The 19062-nt window shown below is 39.8% G+C and overlaps 1 protein-coding gene across 1 annotated transcript in view; it reads left to right on the top strand.

The window, feature by feature from the left end:
- The window catches only part of kiaa1549la (KIAA1549-like a), a 91938-nt gene that overhangs the window by 44933 nt on the left and 27943 nt on the right, over positions 1-19062 (top strand). The window contains exons 6-12 of the mRNA XM_070831322.1: positions 394-527; positions 1440-1608; positions 9287-9346; positions 10249-10409; positions 11871-12042; positions 15929-16089; positions 18161-18196. Of these exons, the coding sequence (XP_070687423.1) occupies positions 394-527; positions 1440-1608; positions 9287-9346; positions 10249-10409; positions 11871-12042; positions 15929-16089; positions 18161-18196 (893 nt within the window). The remainder of the gene's footprint in view (positions 1-393; positions 528-1439; positions 1609-9286; positions 9347-10248; positions 10410-11870; positions 12043-15928; positions 16090-18160; positions 18197-19062) is intronic.

Genomic DNA, 19062 nt, shown 5'->3' on the forward strand with positions numbered 1-19062 from the left:
CTACTTTCATTATTACCAAGGCCCAGATACAGATTCCAAACACAGCTTGATGGCGTAGATTGTTGTTGAGTTTCTAAATAATTTCTCCTATTCTTCCATGCATGACCAATGTACAGCATACACCAATATATAGCATAAATCAGAGCTACAAGAAATGTAAACCATCCTACTTATCAAGATCCACACACTGTTTAAGGCTCCACTATTTTGAAATTTTTTATAGTAATTTTGTAGATTTTAAAAGAGCAAAAATCATGTGTAATGTCAAAATAAAGTGCTGATTTGTAGGAACTTATTTTGTTTATGCTTCATTGTTTTTCTGTAACTGATAATAGACTGATATACATTTCTATTCCAATACCAATCAATGTCATTTTCTGTCTTTCCCCCTAGTGCTGAGGTTCGTCGGTCCAACGGATAACATCTACTCCTGCAGTTTTGTGCAGATGTTGGAGCAGAGGCTGGAAAACGCCTACGATGAGGCTCAAGACAAAGTGCTGGAGACCTACAACAGGCTCACTGTGGAGGTACTACATGGGCTCATGGAGGCTATTTCTGTGCTAAACGCAGACAGCCCAGTGCGTCATATTTCCATGTGGCATGCTAGTCGGTGTGAATGTGAAGAATAAGGCTGCAGGTAAAATTCACAGATTTTTACACGCCCACTACAATGTGCTGTTCCATAGTTCAAGTACTGTACTGCAAATTACAACATAAAACATGATAAATCTAACTGTAATTTTTCAATAAAAGGTCACAAAAGTCAAAAAGGGGGTTGGTAGCAGTTGCACCTACAGGAGGGAATGACTGTAGTTGCCTATAATTGTTTATTTCTGGAGACGCAGTCAAAGCTCATTCTTCTACAGTGCAGTTTCATGCTTAAATGATTTCAGTTTTTTTCCTCCATTTTTTCTCCGCTTCTTTCTCTCTTTCTCATTTTCTATCTCTTTCTCTCTGGCTGTCAAGGTACTCTCATGACTGCATAATACACATACACGCACCATCATAATCATAAAGTAGGTCTCAGCAAGCAAAGGCAGATATAGGGTCCATTCATAATTCATCCTCTGAAATATTAAAGCCCATAGAGGAATGTGATGGGAATTCCTCGTATCTCATATCTTCTTCCACTTTACTATGGTGACTCAGTCACAATATTTTCTGAGCAGCACACAGGTCTTATTATAGAATGAAAAAAACATTGTTCATTCAAAGTGTCATACTGTGTCTGGTGCTCTGTTATGCATTCTTTATGGTCAGATTAAATGTTTGATATGATACTATTAGACATTTGTGTATGAATGTTTGAAATATACATGTGCCCGTTGCTGCCTGTTATATGTTGGCTATAGATGAGAAAGAATTTTAAAAATCATTCTAATATTTGAGTAGTTGATTCAAATATATCGAAAAGATGTCTTTTTGTTGTTTATCCTCAGATCCAGAGTGTGTCCCAGGAGATGGGCTCTCCATCAGTATCTTTGATGTATGTGGTAAAGAACCAGGATGCCATTCTTAACGGGACGGTCTCCAGCGGCCTCCTCAACCAGCTGACCGCAGAGCTGGTGGGATACTTTCTGTTCTACCCACCCCTGGTCATCGCTGAGCGTAAGTCAAACCACAAAGCAACTTAAGATGCTACAGTGTCATAGATCTAGTTAATGATCAGTGTGTTTGATTGTAATATCAGCTCTCCGCCGTCATCTCTTCTGTGCAGTCATTCTTTAGCTGGTGTACAGTAGCTAACAGAGTGAATTCTTATTAAAGGCACCCTGTGGAGTATTCTTAGAAACAAACAAGGATCATACATATACATTGTGTTTCTCACCTAGATGCATTATTTGTGTCCTAGAGGTGAATTGAATGCGTTTAATGTATTTCTTTAATAATAAAACCTCTGTTAGCTTACAGTCTCCTCCTTCCTCAACTTTGTTGACGTGCTACCAAGTTTCTTTGCAAATGACTGCCAACTGCTGTTGATAGATTGAATCACATTAAACCAGCAGCAGGAATGTATATTCATACAAAATCGGCACCCACTTCTATAGCATTAGCATTGTCATCAAAATCTCCACAGGGTACGTTTGAACAATATATTGTTCAAATAGAAACTCTGTTTACACAACAATGTGACTTATTGTACAAATCTATGTGGTTTTCTGATAAAGATGTAAAGTGTATACGTTTACTGTATGCATACATATATACTATCGACCGTATAAACAGAAAACACAGAATATCTGCATAACTAGTTACCACTATGAGTAAGTAAGAGAACATTTTGGTGAACTGGCCCTTTAATAGACCTCCAAATCACAACTGATTATTATGGTTTATGTTGGTGAACATACATTTGCAGTATTTAATTCTATGTTTTATCTGATGAGTGCACTGCTTTCACTTCACTTATATTCACATGCATGCTTGCAAGTGAGCAGTTTGCAGCAACATGAGTGGCCTCACTGCTCGTGGACATTTCAGCCCTCACTCATCGCTCATTTCTGAAAAATCAGAGCAACAAAGAGTTGCTTTGCTCTTATGGCTACTTGGTAGCATTGTCTAACCCGTAATTAATGGTGTCTAGCCAACAAATTAGAGATCGGTCAGGGTGCTCAGTACTCATTCACTTGATGTGCCTCCAGGCCATCATCTCAGAGGCACTGCTGGACAATTATGATGCATTTGTAATTATTCACAGAGGGCTTTAAGTGAAAATTAAAATGAGCAATTTATCTGTGAACAAGGCACGTGGCTCTGACAGCAATGTTTAACACAAACATCCAATTTGTAATGCTTAACTAAATGCTGTAGTAACACATCAAGTTTTTGAGTCAATGCACTATGCCAGAGCTTATTCCCATAATAATATCAAAAACAATATTATGTGCATCTTGAGTTTCATCCAAGCTGACATTTTACAAGCGCTCAAGTCCATTGCAAAACAGGATTGGTGTTGACATTCTACTGACGTGACATTATGTTGTTCCAATGGGTGTTATTTTAGCTCACTCTCACACACACTGGAGAGATGCTCTCTTCATTACAGTCAGTGTTCATTTGTAGTTGAAAAGGTGACTTTTTAAACATAGAACTTTAACAAGATCATTTTCTTCCTTTTATTGCTTCTTTTTTTGCATCGTTATTTTATATATATATATTTCTCCAAGGTAAAGACAACACTAATACACTTTGACGTGCTGATGCGCAAAGTCATCGAGGTATTGTTACAGCAAAAAATCTTAAAACACTAATGTGCCCAAACAGTGTGCGTGAAAGTGAGGGAGATATAGTTTTTCCTAACTAGCTCCAGTTTTACCCTAAAGCTGTGAAGGTTGACTTGAAAACACAACAAGGATAAAAATGTTGCCCACATCCCTGCACTGTGTGTGTTTTTTTTATGAGCTCTTGAGCAGCAAGGAGAGAACTTGTACAGAGCTGAGCTTGAATCTGAAAAAAGATTTTTGCATTGAGAGCTTTATTTTAGTCTTGAAAGGCTCACCAGATAGAGGTTGCAGATAGAATGGAAGGCTGCCAGCAGTGAAGGAATACAATATTGACACGAGAGGAACAAAGATATTTTGAGCAGAAGAGGGGACAGAAAATGTCTTGGTTGGTGATTTGGCCAATGCTGCTTTTTGTTTTCTAACCACAGAACTGGACATTAGGAAGAGTTCACTCTCCTCATGCTAATTTTCTAGTCATTACATAACCATTGTTGTCCTGGCTGCTCTCTGTAGTAGTGCTGCTGGGTTGAGACAAACTTCCATTGCCATATGTATGGTGCCTACTGAGAACCACTGAGTCCACTGCAGGGTAATGCATGATTCATAACTTAGCGTATGTTTGACCTGCTTCTTAAAGGGGGGCATTCAGAATTACACTATATTGTTAAATAGATAAAGAAGCATGTCAGGCTATATGATGGCCTCCAGCGTAGCAGGAGCCTCAGATTTCAACCATGTCTCCTACAAATGCATTTATGTACTACTCATTTGCTTACACAAACAAGTTTGGAAGAAAACATAGTTGTGGCTTGGATCAAATTCACTGACAACTGTTTTTCCATAACGTGAAGTGTGCCATCGTTTTTCTGCATAGAAGTTAAAGGGAAGACGTCAGGGTCAATGGAAACTTGATACTGGAGACTAGGCACTTGGTTAAAGCTGAAATAATCAATCAGTCAACCTTTTTTAAATGAACATGGGTTCAAATGGCTATAATGTGTAAGGGGTCACACATGCTGATGAACCCACATAGAATTATCACCTGAGCCTGTCCTTTTCCTCAGCTTTGTGCAGCTCCTCAGCTCCACTCACGTCATTGTTTTGGTCTCCCAATATGCATCTTTCCCATTTTGATTCAGTGTCACCGCTCTCAACCATCTTAAAGCAGCCCACTGTGCTCCGTCCCAGCACCAAACAAACAGACAGAAGTTATCAGGTGAACATAGAGGACATTTAGGGGTTACAGAGTCAGTTATTGTCCTAGGGAGTTGGAGGGGACCAAAAATGAGCTTCATGGAGAATTATTGTGATAATGCAAAACTTTTGCTTTTGGACATTCTGGCACTGTTTTGGAGCAGAGGCTAGTGGTTATAAAAAGTACACACAGTGAATCACAACTTGTCATCAAACCTATTTTATTAGAATCAAGAATATGATAAAGTAGCTAGCTGGACTTCAATGAGTTACTCTGCTGTTTAGCTGATGGAAATCTTTTGTTAGTGCTGCTTTAAAGTTAGGGAACGATCATGGTTTTGGTTCAATATTGAAAAGTCAGTCTAATCCATCTCGTGCTTCAAATCAGCATGGTCTTTTTCAATTGTTAAGACCACAATAGCCCCATAACCTTAACGAAGTGCTTTGAGTTGACTAAACATAACCATAAAATCATGAATCATGCCATAGGTAAACATTTCCCCATTTATGTTGGAAAGAATGGAACCAGGGCCATATTTATTAGAAATGCAGATTGGTTGAGGTAACTCAACAAGGTAAATGAGAACCAGCTAGAGCATTTTTCCATTCTAAATTATTCTCATATCATATGCCTCATGAGCAGCCATTCAGTTGAAGTAAATATTTCCTGTTCAGTCAGCTTAAAAAGACACATCTTAATAAACATTAAGTTAGTGCAGCAGTGCTCTCAGATATTTTGTTTGTTTTATTTGACCCCAACTATTAAAAGACATTATAAACATGAGTAAACGGCCATAGACTCGATAGATGAGCCACTTGAGCTCTGTTTGTATTCCACTCCACACTCTAATGCCATCTGTGAGATTTTAAAAGGGCAAACAGCTGTACAGCTCCTATCATCTGAATCATGCCATTGGCAATCTGCTGGCCATGTCCCCTGAATGAGCTAATTTTAGCATGGTGAGATTAGATTAGTATCTATTTGTGCATGCTCTCAGCGCCCAAAGGGCTAAAACATCACACTTCACATGGTCACTATCAAACCCACTTGGCACCTCCACAGAAACCCTGTCTGTTGCCTTTAAAAAAGCTTCTTTTGCTGTTCGCGAAACAATGAGCAAATGATTATATAATCATTTGAAATGCCAAAGTGGATTAATGATTGGTCACAGAATGACTGTAAATCTTCACAGTCCCATCGGTGATTACGCTGAATAGCCTAGACACATTAATGTTGACACAATGTCCATGGTTATACTGATAGTACAAAAAGATGATCAATGTGATTAAAACAGCCTGAAAATTGACTGTCAATATCTGTTTCCATGCAGAGGAGTCATTTGGGTCTGTGTCTTTGCCTGTTTGTTCAGCCACACTCTTGTGGCCTTATTGTGGCAAAGATGTGGTTTTCACAAGTTGAATGCAGCTTGAATCAGTAATGGAGAGCTGAAAAAACATGTTTTTTCATAAAAATGCTATTAGTTATTACTATTCAGCTGGCAATATGCTATTTATCTGAACATCATCAAATGAATGACATAAAAAGACAAAAAAAACATTGTTGATTGATTGATTAATTGATTTTGATTCATGTATTGCCTGTGTCGCCACAGCCTGACTAAAAACACATTAGTGAGCCACATCACTGCAGTGAGTGACTCGTTCCTTATTCCTTCCTTATTATAACGAGCACACTCCATGAAACAAGTCCAGGGTGCGCCCTGCTTCTCACCCAAAGTCAGTCAGTCACAGACACACCAACTACAACACATACACACACACACACACACACACACTAACAACACACTTTCCCAAACGCAAACACAGAGCAAATTTTCATTATTTTTCACTATTTCCTTGGTTTTATGAATTGCACCTTTTCCAAAAATTATTACTTGACAGTTTGGCAATATTGTCCTTGTTATATTCATACCAATAAAACAGTTTGAATTGAAATGAAAAACAGAGAGATGATGGTTAGTTTTGGATTTGTGGGACAAATAGAGAAGAACATCAGCCTTATCCTTTAAACTCATCATGCAGCAGGAGCCTTTCCTATTTCTTCTCTCCTTTTGGATTTCTGCAACAAGATTTTCCAGCAGCTGTGTTATTGAAACGAACACTACAGATTTGTCAACCCGTTGAACTGATGCTTTAAAGGGCTCTGAATGTGTCAGAACCTTAACACATCAGTGCTGTTAGTCTTACGTGTTTATGTAAGCTTGTTGGAGTTAGAGAACAATGTAAAGGTGCTCATGTACAGAGGCATCAAGGAGGCAGACGGAGCGCTGAGCAGAAATACTCGCTGGTATTTACAGCTTCTGCTGCAGCAACACCATTGACTTGAGCTAAACACAACTCTCGGCAGTCAGCCAGATCGGAGGAGTGAGGTGGAGACAGATGGTGAAGCAGGCGGATGGGAAATAAAGAGAGATAGCTTGATGGATGAATAGGACACAGAAAGAGGCTGATGGACTGAGGGAGTCATGATGGGTGGATAAAGACAGAAGGAGACAGTCAGCTGGACGGGAAGGAACAGGCGTTTTAGAGAATGAATAGGCTGAAAGGTAAACAGGTAAAGAATGAGGCAGGTATAGAGGCACGCAGGCTGAAAGAAAGGGTGAGAGCTAGTGTAGATGGATAGAGGAAGTAGACAGTGAGGGATAAGGTTGATGATAAAACCTTACAAGCAGTTTTTAATCAGATTTTATCATCCGTGTCAAGGTCCAGAGCTAAAAATCTCCTTTGCTGATCTGCCGCTGCCCATGTTTCAGCATTGGAGAGGTCGCATTAAGTGCTCCCTTGGGAAATTCTTTTTGGAATTTTTTTGCACCAATTTGTGTCTTTTCTACAACAATTAATGGTGGAAATATTTTATTTATGTAAAGGGAAAAACAAAGTTTAGGCGTAAGGTGAAAATGTAAAATATAATGGAATATAATGCTCTCTATAAGGCTGTCAGACATTCTGTATTGCTTTCAAATATTTTTTCTAGTGTAAATCAACTTTTCTGATTTAATGTTTTCTCTACTGAGTCAACTCGCAAAGACATCTTTCACTCTTCTGTCCTCTGTTGACACAGGGAAGTTGTTTAGGGAAGTAACCTCTTTAAATGTGCACATGGCACCTATTCACATCAATGATGAATGAATTCAATTGCATTCATTTATAACCCCTGGTATTTGATAGTTCCGATTTGTTTCAGCAAGATTTCTGCTCATGATGAAAACTTTCTCCACATTCACAATCTTCACAGACGATAACCTACATTTAGTGCCAGACTGACAACTTCACTGTTAACGTTTCCGTCTGCCTTGCTCACGTGCACTGTCACTCTCTGCCACTCACTCAGAAGTATTAAAATACAGACATTATAGGCATATTTAGTGCATTGATAACGTTTTTAAAGAAAAATCTACATCCTTGTTCTGTACAAAAATGCATTCTCAAGTTTAGCTGAGAGATAATATGAGGCCTCAGCAGTCCGAGTTAGACAAATCAAACATTTTTCAATATATTTTTCAGCACATATCGGAGAGTTTTTTCTGTTTGACTGTCAGTCACATTCTGTCTGCCTCTAGAAAACAGTAAACACTGTCTCCAACTGAAAATACTATTGTTTTCCAAACTGCATTCAGATATCAACAACTTGTAAACCTGGTCACGAATGTTACCCCAGGCTGGTTTCTAAGTCGGCGAACTGAGCCCCAAAAGTCTCAGGTTCACTCAGCGTAAACTTGTTGTCATAGCTTGAGTAGTAGTGCATGTATGATTGAAGTCTGTGGTGCCAGTTGTGTACACGCTGTTCAGTATCTCTATTTACTGGCAAAATGGTTGTAAGTATTAGATTAGATTGTATCTGATTTGGTTTGTCATGTGAATGGTGTCCACGTTTTTTTATTGTCTATACATACGTTTTCATTTATATAAATACTCAATATTATGACTGATGTTTTTTTTCAAGACCTCGTATCTAAAGTATAATTATGAGAAACACTATTCACGCCCCTGCCTAGTTACAGTCCAGATCACCTGCAGAACTAAACTCGTGCCTACATGAATCTGTTAACCTTCTGAATCTGTTTCCAGTCGTTTCAATGCCTTTGTTCATCATCTGTGTATTAAAAATCTTCCAGACAGCCAAGACATTCAATTAGTGCATTCAGTTATAAAATCCTTGAGCACTATGGAGCATTTTTTCTGCTGGGCTGCTGACAGCCTGTCGGCTAAAGGCATTCATACGACTAATGTGTTATGTCATATATATTGAGGGATATATATTGGCGTAGTGTCTCAGTTCAATATGTTTGATGACAAAAATTTTTCTAGTGAAGCAACCTTTGCTGCATAGAGGTGGTCAGAGTGGATGGCAGCCATAGCACAGAACTTTGAGGTTTTTTGAGTCCCATGTGTAGTTAGGGTTATTTTTGCATAAGTATTAAGATGAAAAACGTTAGTCATGCATTAGTTGCAAGAAGACGTTGTACTGGAGGGCTGAATGTTGTAGGAGAGAAAATGAATCAAGTTGTCAGTGAACATTTTGCCACTTTCACAAGCAGATACATTCACTTCAAGCATTTCCTAATTAGGGAGATGCGAACTGCAATTCAGAGGTCCTAATTGGTTATTCCAGCGATGATGTTACCCAACAGTCTGGAATTTAAGGCATGCTTGTACACTTCAACAGAACAAAATTCCCTATATCTTAAATACTTACAACTACATAGTAAAGAATTATGTAAAAATTGAGAAAGTGACAAGAGGAAGTATGTGTGCACTGTAGGATCCAGGTGATGTCACAGACATTTTAAGGTTGGCTTTCTGAAATCTGCAAATAACACTAACATTCTCCCTCTTTTTCTCATCAGCTCTTGAATACCATAATCTCAACACGTCAATGGCAACCAAGAACTATTGGGTGATAACAGGTAAACACACACACACACACACACAGACTACTGGGTGATCAGTGATAATCAGGAGCCGCATCGATTGGACAAAACAGCAGTTAGTTAAATGCTTTGGCGCCCGCTGTTGTGCAATTCAGCAGAATAGTATTGGATTTCTACATCCCCCCCCCCTGTCTTAACACCTCCTCTCCCCGCGCCGACTCACTCCCTCGCCCGCCCGCTCACACTCTTTGTGCTGTGAGTGTCTTTAGCCACTCTGTTCCTGGGAAAACCTATTGATGTATAATTCACAGCTTCCTGACTGGGGCAGAGGGAGAGATCACTTCAAATCACATCATGGCCGAGAGTGAATGATGCTGAATTGTGCGTGTGCGTGCGTGTGTGTTTGTGTGTGTGCGCAAAGTGTGTCCACTGCTCCATCTCACTTATAGCTTCTAGTAAGAGCCGTACTCAGGAGCAAGATTGATGCAAGCACCTGTGTGTGTGTGTGTGTGTGTGTGTGTGTGTGTGTGTGTGTGTGTGTTTATTTCTGTGTTTGAGGTGAGATACACACTGCTGTAATAGAAGTTTCTGGATGAGCAGCTTTTAAATGGAGAGGACGATCATCCAATCCTCTCTAATATCTCACTCATCTCCTGTCTCTTGTGTCTATTTCCCTTACTCCTCCCTTGTTCTCCTCAATATCTTTACTGTCCTAAAACGATCTCCCTCACCCCCTCTGTCCTCATACACTCCTTTCTTCACTCATCCCCTTCTTCCCTTTTCTCCTTCCCTCCCTCTGCTCTTCTCCTGCCTCATATTGTTGTACCCACCCCATCCTCCACCCCCTCACTGGTCTTCTGTTTCACCCCTCTTTGCTTGCCTGAATACCTCTTTACCCCCTAAATCTCTCCTCTGCCCCCTCTTGTCTCTCCTCACAGTCATCCAGGATGTGGACACCTCCTCCCTGGAGGCCAACTACCAGAGCTTTGCTAGCCTGATGGAGCAGCGGCTGGCTGAGCTCTTCCTGGTGGCCGGCAGGCAGGGCCCACGGACGGCGCGATCTCGGCGGGCCACCACTGTGGGGGGTTACACTGTACAGGTGGGCAGGAATGGGATTTTTGTGTGTTAATGTGTGTATTATCAGTGTTTGGTTGACTTAGCAGAAGCAAAGATAAAGAGGCTCCAGCGATGCTAGCAGCTGTGCTTTAAGCTAAATGCTAATGTCTGCATGGCAGCATGGGATGGATGAAAATCACCAAACCCATGAATGTCTGTACCATACTTACTTTTTTGCCAATCCATCTTGTTGATGTGGAGATTTAACAGAATAAGTAAAAACTTTGGTCAGTGAACATCCATGACAGCGCCACTTTCAGCAGCCATGACAGCACCCTCTTATCACCTGTGAGCAGGGACAGTTTTTTTAAAAGAACTCAAATCTAGATTATTATATTGGTAACTGACCGCAGAGCAGTGCTCATAAATCATGCAGTCAGAAACATAATGTGGAAAGAGAAATCAGCATCCAGATGGAATAGAGCTGAAATAAGTGGTCCAATACAAAAATATGCTGTTAATCGATAATCATGCCACTCGCATGCTTTGCTTTGGTCCTCCTAAGTGCAGACTTGCAGTAGAGTATATCTGCCATAGTCAGTCTATCTCCTTTCTTCCTTTGGTTCTTTAATTTACCACACGGCGTGGTTTTCAGGGTGCATTCCTACAAGTTAATGTCGACCAGTTCATGATTTAACCTTTGGTCACCTAACCCTGCTCAGTGTCAATGTTTGAGTATTTGCAGGGCCTGTTTCATGATCCAGAGGCCATGTGAATGGAAAGGTTGAGGAAAAGTTCATTAGTGTTTTGTGAAAGATGCAAAATTCTTCTTTATCAGTATTGTTAGCAAGCTTCATTACTTTGCCTATGTCACCCCCCTTCCCCATGTTCCATATTGTGCAAATAAGGACAAGTGGCTTCTCCTGGGCTTCATGAGATGTCACAGATGACCAGTTTTATAGCTGCAGAAATGGAGCAGGGAGAGGCTTACGAAGAGAGCGGGACAGGTTGTAGTTAGGGGAGAAATCATCCAGCCATTTGATAACACACATCCCTTCTTTTTATGACAAAATCAAATTACCAGACTTGATTAAACTGTGTGATGTGTTCGTCAAATTAAAAAAGAGGTGTTTGATGTATGATGAAAGGAAATTGAGATTTCAAGTGACTTAGTTATCCTCGAGTGTCTTCCCCAAGTGCAGTTATCTTGCAGCAAATGGTTTGTCATGATCAAAGCAGCTGAGCCGATTCAGAACTTTGATTGGGCCACTGTAGATACAGCAGGCATTTTTAATCTCTTGGTGTGGAAAGATAAAGCATTCTGTATTAAATCTAGATGGTATGCTGTGCTGATATTCTGTCTTTTTAAAGTAAACTATGCCGAAGACCTTCTTTTGAACAAACAAGTCTAGAGCTAATATGTAATCAAAAGCCAGATCATAAGGCACATCATTTCAGTAAATGCCAGCTTGAGGTATTAGACACTCTCTTTGTCCTCTTCCAGATGGTGAACATTCGTCGACTGCCTGGTCCCAAGAACCCTGCAGAGATGACATACTACGCCCAGCTGAACGGAGCACCCATCACTGGAGCCACCGCTGCCAAAACCCTCAGCAGCCTGGACTCCCAAACCATGGCTCTGACACTGGGATACTTTGTACAAGTGCAGGCTGAACGTAAGCTTCTTATCTCACTGTACAGTGTAGGATTTTAAAACACATTAACTCATGACTTCAAATGGTACTTGAGTGATTTAGTGTTGTACTGTAGTTTGGTCAAAATCAATGCAGCTGATATCCTGACTTTTTAGTCTCTAGTGTGGGTGAAACTCCCAAAGTCCTTCATTTCCCACAATGCAGAGCAATCTTACATTAGAAGCCCTGTCTGTTAAATGCCATCTGCTATCAAATCTCACCTCTCCAGTTTGTAAAGCAGGCTTTTAGCTAAATGCAGCTTCCAGCCCTGCAACTCAGAACCGAATTTGGGAAACCTCTAGTTTGATGCTGTTTTAAGTGACTTTAGCCCGACCTGTAGCTGCTAACTAACACTAGCTTCACACAGTCAGGAGAAACTCTCACTCACTGTAGTAATGTTACATAAACTCATGGTGTGCTGACCAGAGGTGGTAGAAATATTCAGCTTCACTATTTAAGCAAAATCACCCACTACAAGTAAAAGTTCTGCATTCTAAACCTTACTAAGATCAGTATGTAGACACTGTTTACTTAAATACTCATAGTGCAGTTAAATGGTCCCTGTCAGTATTTTCCTATTAAATCTGATGTGTCTGGATTAATATCACTGCTGCATTAATGTGGACGTTGTATTTTACTGCTGTAGATGTTAAAGCTTGTGTCAACTACTTAATATACTGTAGATTAATTTACAGCAATGCATCATGGGCTATAAGATCATCACATGCTTGTTGCGTCTTGTGCATTTTTCAGCTGTTCAGCTGTTTTAAAAGGTTTATGTAGCTTAACTGGGAGGAGAATTTTCTCAACCCATAAAGGAACACAGTTTATCACAAACAGCCACTATCACCATATCACAGATACGTAGTTCTCACTGGACAAGAAGGGTAAAACTAAACTGACTAAAGCTGTCAGGCAAATGCAGTGAACCAAAAAGTACAATGTTTCCTTCTGAATGCAGTGAGGTAGAAGTATAAAGTTGTAGACAATGGAAATACTCAAGTAAACTCCAAGCATTTGAATAAATGTACTTACATTCCAGCAGATGTGCAAACTTAGCCTACTGTCACAAAAACTAATGTCTTTACCTTTATTGGGTCAGAAAATGTTGAGATCTATGTATCGTATATTGGGGCATAACCCAAGAATATCAAGATATGATATTTATGAGCCATATTGCATAGCCCTATTTAACTCTACAATTTGTCATAAAACAAATCTTATATGGGACCCACTCAGATGACCCCCTGTGGGGCTCGGAGGCTCACCACATTGAAAACCTAAACCTGTTGCCATCTCTGCAGCTCACTAATACAGATACAGTTTGTGAGTGGTATCAATCTGCTTATCTAATTCTTGGTAAGAAAGCGTATAAATACATTTCCCGAAACTGTTCCTTTAACTCCAACAATAGAAAAATCCAAGTCTCATTGTTTATATTCATTATTCTAATGTTTTAAATAAATAAATGCATAGTTTATTGATGTTGAAATGCAAAATCAAAAAAATGTATACTCTGCACTATTCCCATTTGGTCATCTTCTCACAGATTTACTCCAACTATAGAAATAATTAGCATCACAAATAGAAACAGTGCACTGTGTGGACTGTTTTTGTCCTTATTTACACAGATTTAATTTTCCATATGTTCTTCTTTTGCATTTAGCTATTAGCTGTGTGTTATACATACCTGTTATAGATGCACAGTCAAGTCACAGAACACACTTTTCATTCAGCACAAATTGTAGAGACGCCACACTGCTGAAAGCATTCCAGTTTAACTGGTCTTTAGGGTTTATCTGCTGAACTCAAGCATAACAGCCTGGGCTTACTGTGACATTGTGTAGCATTTGGGTTTTCCATAAATTTACATTCATTTCCATAATGCCCTATGTATCCAATAAAGATTTAGAATATAAATGCACATTCAAACTCACAAATTCTAAATCAAAGATTTTCTCACTTATCTGATGTTAAGTTCAGAAGATTGTAGTTGTGTATAATTTTTGTTAAATGCCTTTCAGAGACTGTGCACCCTTTTAGCTGGATGTTCGCACTGTAGCTACTAGAGAGGACAAAGTGTTCCTTCTCACCTTCTCTCCCTCACTTTTCCCCAGAATCTATAATTAACAAACTGGAGAGATACCAACAACCATCAGCACCCTTCACAGCTTTTCCCAACAGTTCTCAGGCCTGGAACTGTACACAGTGTTCTTGTAAAATTCATTTAGTTTGCCATAACAGGCTCAGTGGAAACAAACTGCATTAGTCCTTCAAATGAAATCACATCCCTTTGGCAAACTGTTCTGTAGTCAAGGAGCTCAAAGAAAGAAGTTATGTGAAAGATATTCAAGTGAAAAACTAAAAGTTTCTGTATGTTGCACTTTAAAGCATGTTTCTGGATGTGGACATGAAACCTGCAGTGCAGAACTTGCCCACGTCGTTGTTGTCAATCACCTCTTTTTTTCAAATTTAGTTCTTCCTCTGAGCGCTGAATTTTGTTTTTTTCAGTCCTTTTTTAGTAGAGACTAGAAAAAAGTATTTAGCCCATCTAAGCATGAATTAACAAATAAAAAAATGATGCATGCTATTTCTGACGATATCAATCATCAAAATATTACATTATTAAAATGTATATATAAAATATATAAAATCTGGTGTTTTTTGGTAGTGTAATGACAAAAATGTTTGTGTAAACTGCTTTTTTAAAATGCTTTAACCCTTAATAGGGCACTCGTTGAAATACTTAGAAATTCAAATTTTCAACCCTAGACCATTACTGGTGGTCATTACAAGACTTTTTTCTTTTGTGAGTTTTTCAAAAAAATGTAATGTTATGGTGAAAATCAAGGTCAATGAAGTTACCATATGGTTTCTTGCCGGTCTGTCATGTAGCCTGATTGTCGCTGATTGGCTTGGAGAAATCTTGTAGTTCTACTGCCTCATGGTGAGGAAAGGGGCATTTTGAAGTCCCACTTAAGATACCAAATACGGTCCCTTGCCCGATAAAGGGTTAATCTTACTGAGAATCACATTCAGTTTTGGCTAGATCTAATATTGCATAAAACTGAGTGAAAAAGTAAAGTTAATTATAAATTAAATGTGTTTTTATACCCCCCAAAAAAGCTTGCAGTAGTTTTTGAGCCTGTAGTAATGTCTTCCTCTCAAGCTACAGGTACAACCTCTGCCTATCAGGTAAACTGCCTATCAGTAAACAGTACCATGTAGCCTTAGAGGTGAAGCCCAGGGCAAAATTAAGTCTTCAAATCACCCAGCGCTGCTCTTAAATGTATTCCTCTGAGCACACAGTGATAATTGAAAGCGACTCAGTGTATCAATGTGTGTACCAGCTGCTCTTTTCTCTCATCTGGACTTCACCAGATGGACAGTAAGAAGATATTGTAGAGGTATTTAAGTAAGTAGAATGAATATGACTAAACTGTAAAAGTAAAGGGGACATGCCCTCTCCATCCCCAGTGGAAATTACACCCTTATTTGCACAGTTTAATCAATATATATATATATATCAAAGTGTTCCTGAGCTTTAGAATTGCAATAAAGCAGATTTTTTTAACCTTTGGACAGATCTAAACCAGCTGTTTTCCCTTGCTTCCCGTCTCTATGCTAAGCTAAGCTAACCAACTGCACACTGTAGCTCCATATACAGTGTTCAGACATGAGAGTGTTAGAGTTGTCAGTCAATATGAAAAACAGTATTGTGGGGCTTTTAATGCTGTCTGTCTTTCCCTGCTAAGTGTACGTTTTGTAACCACTGAATGGTCACCGTGTGATCAATCACTCCTGACCAGTTCAGCCTCTAGTGACCAGTCATTCAATACTGATGTGAATAATGTTTGTATGTTCATAGCTGTGGTAAAGACGCCGCCCAGCAACCTGTGGATTATGGCTGTTCTGACGCCTCTCTTCTTGTTGATGGTGGTGATCGGCATGGTGGCCTTCATTCTGTGTAAGAGGAACAGGGTTATCTTCAAAACTGGGGCCTTCAGGACCTTCAAAACCCGCTCCAAGGTAAGACTGTCAAACTTCATCATCAAATTTGATCCCTTTCTCCTGTTTTTGTTACTGCTTTATAGGTTCCTTTCCACCTTCCTTTTCACGTTCTACTTTTTGTTATTCATACACTTCTGTCTTCCTCCACTATTAAAACAAATCAGCTGTTTGGGAGTTAAGTCTCACCCCAAAATGGTCAGACATCACTGTTTCACATCACTCAGAGAAACCAATTCTACAGTGACTCATCGCACAGCAAACCGATTGTGTCAAGTTGTTCCTTCAGGACAGAAAAATTGAATCTCGTCTTTTCAGGCCGTTCTCGTTTGCTTTCTTACTGCCCAGTAGCCCCTGGTCATAGCTAATCAAGCACACTGCGAAGACTAATCAGCTGAGAAGACATGGGCACGGCTTAGTGTGCTGGAAGTGAACCATAGGCTCTTCTGTCTGTATTCACTCAACATCAGCAAATTTTTGGTAAAATAAAACTCAATCAAATTTCAAATAAGCTTGTGTGTAATGGATTGCTACCAGCTGGTTTGATATTGTCAGACTGATCTCCTGGACACAGTGCAGTGCATGACGCCAGAGCAACAGCTGCTTGTGTCATTGCACTCAGTGAAGTGGTAAACAAGCGAATGCTGGCCAAACTCATTTGTTCTGAAGAGGCTCTTAACGTGGCTCCTCTTTGTTCAGAATTCCATAATCTTGAAGTGTCTTTCCCCATTTGATATCATGATTAGATTTCCCACAACAGCGGAAAATCCTGTCATTGGCCTCACATACACTGACCCACCTCTTGGCCGTTGTCTGGTGAAGGCCTTATTCAGGTCAAGTTGTTCCCACAAACTTTTAATACCCAGCAAAGGAATCTCTTTAATGCTATGAATAAACCAATACACAGAATATTTCTGTCTCCACATCAAAAAAGACTTAAAAGCTTTGACCATCAGTAAAATATTCCCTCCTCGACTTAGCAGTAGTAGAAAGAACAACCTCTACAAATCTCTGTACAATGTTTCCCTATACCCCTGACGCTCCAATTTTGCACTCCACTCCATTTGAAAACAAGACATTTGCATTTAACAGATGCAGTATGTTATATACTCCTTTGAGAGCATAAATACAGCTGATTACTTGAATCTCATTTTCATAGTTTTGACCGTCATTTCTGTCAGTTATGACACTCTAACACTGTACTCGCCAAGTTGCCAAATTCTGGGAGCACTGTGACGTGACAGCAGAGGCTGCCAGGGTAAGAAATAAGGTCAGACAAATTATAAACGAGAAACAGTTTAGCCAGATTCTTTACATACTTCATTTTGAGGTAAAACCAAATTTAGTGTAGCCAAAGTTGTGTAGAATGATAGTCCTGTGGGGCTAGGAAGTAGGTCTATAAACCATGGGGTAATAAGCTATTAGCAACCACTGCTGGCTGTGTAAGCTATAACGTTACCTGTACATTACACTGGCCAATTAGTTTGACAGTGTTCTTTATATACGTTGTCCATTAAAAACACATTAATGTGCCGCAGTGGATTTCATTATTACAGTATTATGAATATGGGTGTTTGTTTTGACCCAGTCTCACATACAGCGCCCTGCTGCTATAAATTCTTACCAGAGCACCAAATGTGGATTAATCAGCAGATGAAAATAGTCCCCATAGAGTATTTTCTCCTATTTCAGTAACATTTGCTAAAGCAACAGTAGTAGTAGTTTTAGGACACAATAGAATAATATGGGATGTCTGTGGTCCCCAGTGGGTACCAGTTGCCAGAGAGAGTAGGAAAGAGAAGTACTGACAAACAGACAGGTTGTTGGTTTTGGTCTATTCATGAGATTTTTTGACAATAAAAATGAACCTCAGCCTCGTCTGATTATCTGACTTGTGTTTCTTGCCCAGTCCCACTTTGACGTTATTTAGTGAGTACAATGTTATTGACACAGATAGGAGTGATGGCCAGACTATCCTATCCTATCCTATCCTATCCTATCCTATCTTGTTGTTTCCCATTCTATTTTGATCTGTTTCGTTATTGTGTAAAACCCTCCCTGACCCTGTCCCTCTGACTCTCTCCCTGTTTAGACCTCATATCGAAGGGAGGGCAGTTACCACCACCAGGTATTCATTAAGACACTGGTTGGGTGGACTGATTGATTGTATTATTGAATGAATGAGTTACTGCTTTGTTCGCTGATTTTGACCTACTGACTGTTGATCAACTCATAAACTGCCTTGTTGGCTGCTTCTTTCTGTGTGTGCTGCTTGTCACTGTTGCTGGGTAAATTCTTGCATGTGGTTACTGTGCTGTGGACATGACTTATTCCACTATCCTCATTGGCTATGGGAGATCAATAGGAGGAGAGAGGAGGGGGCCGTGAGGAAAGGTGAAAAAAACTGTAATTGGGGTGTAAAATTCACAAGCACGTTCCTTAAGATTTAAATTGTTTTGGTTTGAGTCGATTGACTGAATTAACAAGGATAGACCAGCTCGTAAAAACAGGTAAATGAGCTCAATTCTGTCGGCCAGAAGAAGACATTTTTATAGATGTCTTCTCATAAACATAAATAGCGGAAAGGAAGCTCAACACCTGCGAACCAAACCAATCTATTTTTATTTTGTAGCATCCATAAAGAGTGACTCAAGCTTGTGTCATAAGCCTAGACTGCCTCCCTGCCAGTTCCTTTCCCTTTCAAGCCAGTCGTTTTATCCTCTCAGATGAAGCCACTCTCATCCCACAGTGGCTCAGCAGGAACCCTACGTGGGCCCTCAAACCCCATTCCTTTTTATGTGAGGTTCTGCACTGGATTATGGTAGCTACCTTATCATGGCTAGACCCAGGAAAGAGCAGCAGTGAACACAGAGGATGGATAAAAAAAAATGCTAAAACGCTTTGAATTAGAAAGAAGCGTGCAGAGGCTGTCACTGTGGTCACTGTTGCTTTGGTGGAGCATGTCAGCTGATTTGCGGGTTATTTTTATTTACC

The sequence above is a fragment of the Pempheris klunzingeri genome, chromosome 5 (genome assembly GCF_042242105.1).
Source record: "Pempheris klunzingeri isolate RE-2024b chromosome 5, fPemKlu1.hap1, whole genome shotgun sequence".
Taxonomy (NCBI): domain Eukaryota; kingdom Metazoa; phylum Chordata; class Actinopteri; order Acropomatiformes; family Pempheridae; genus Pempheris; species Pempheris klunzingeri.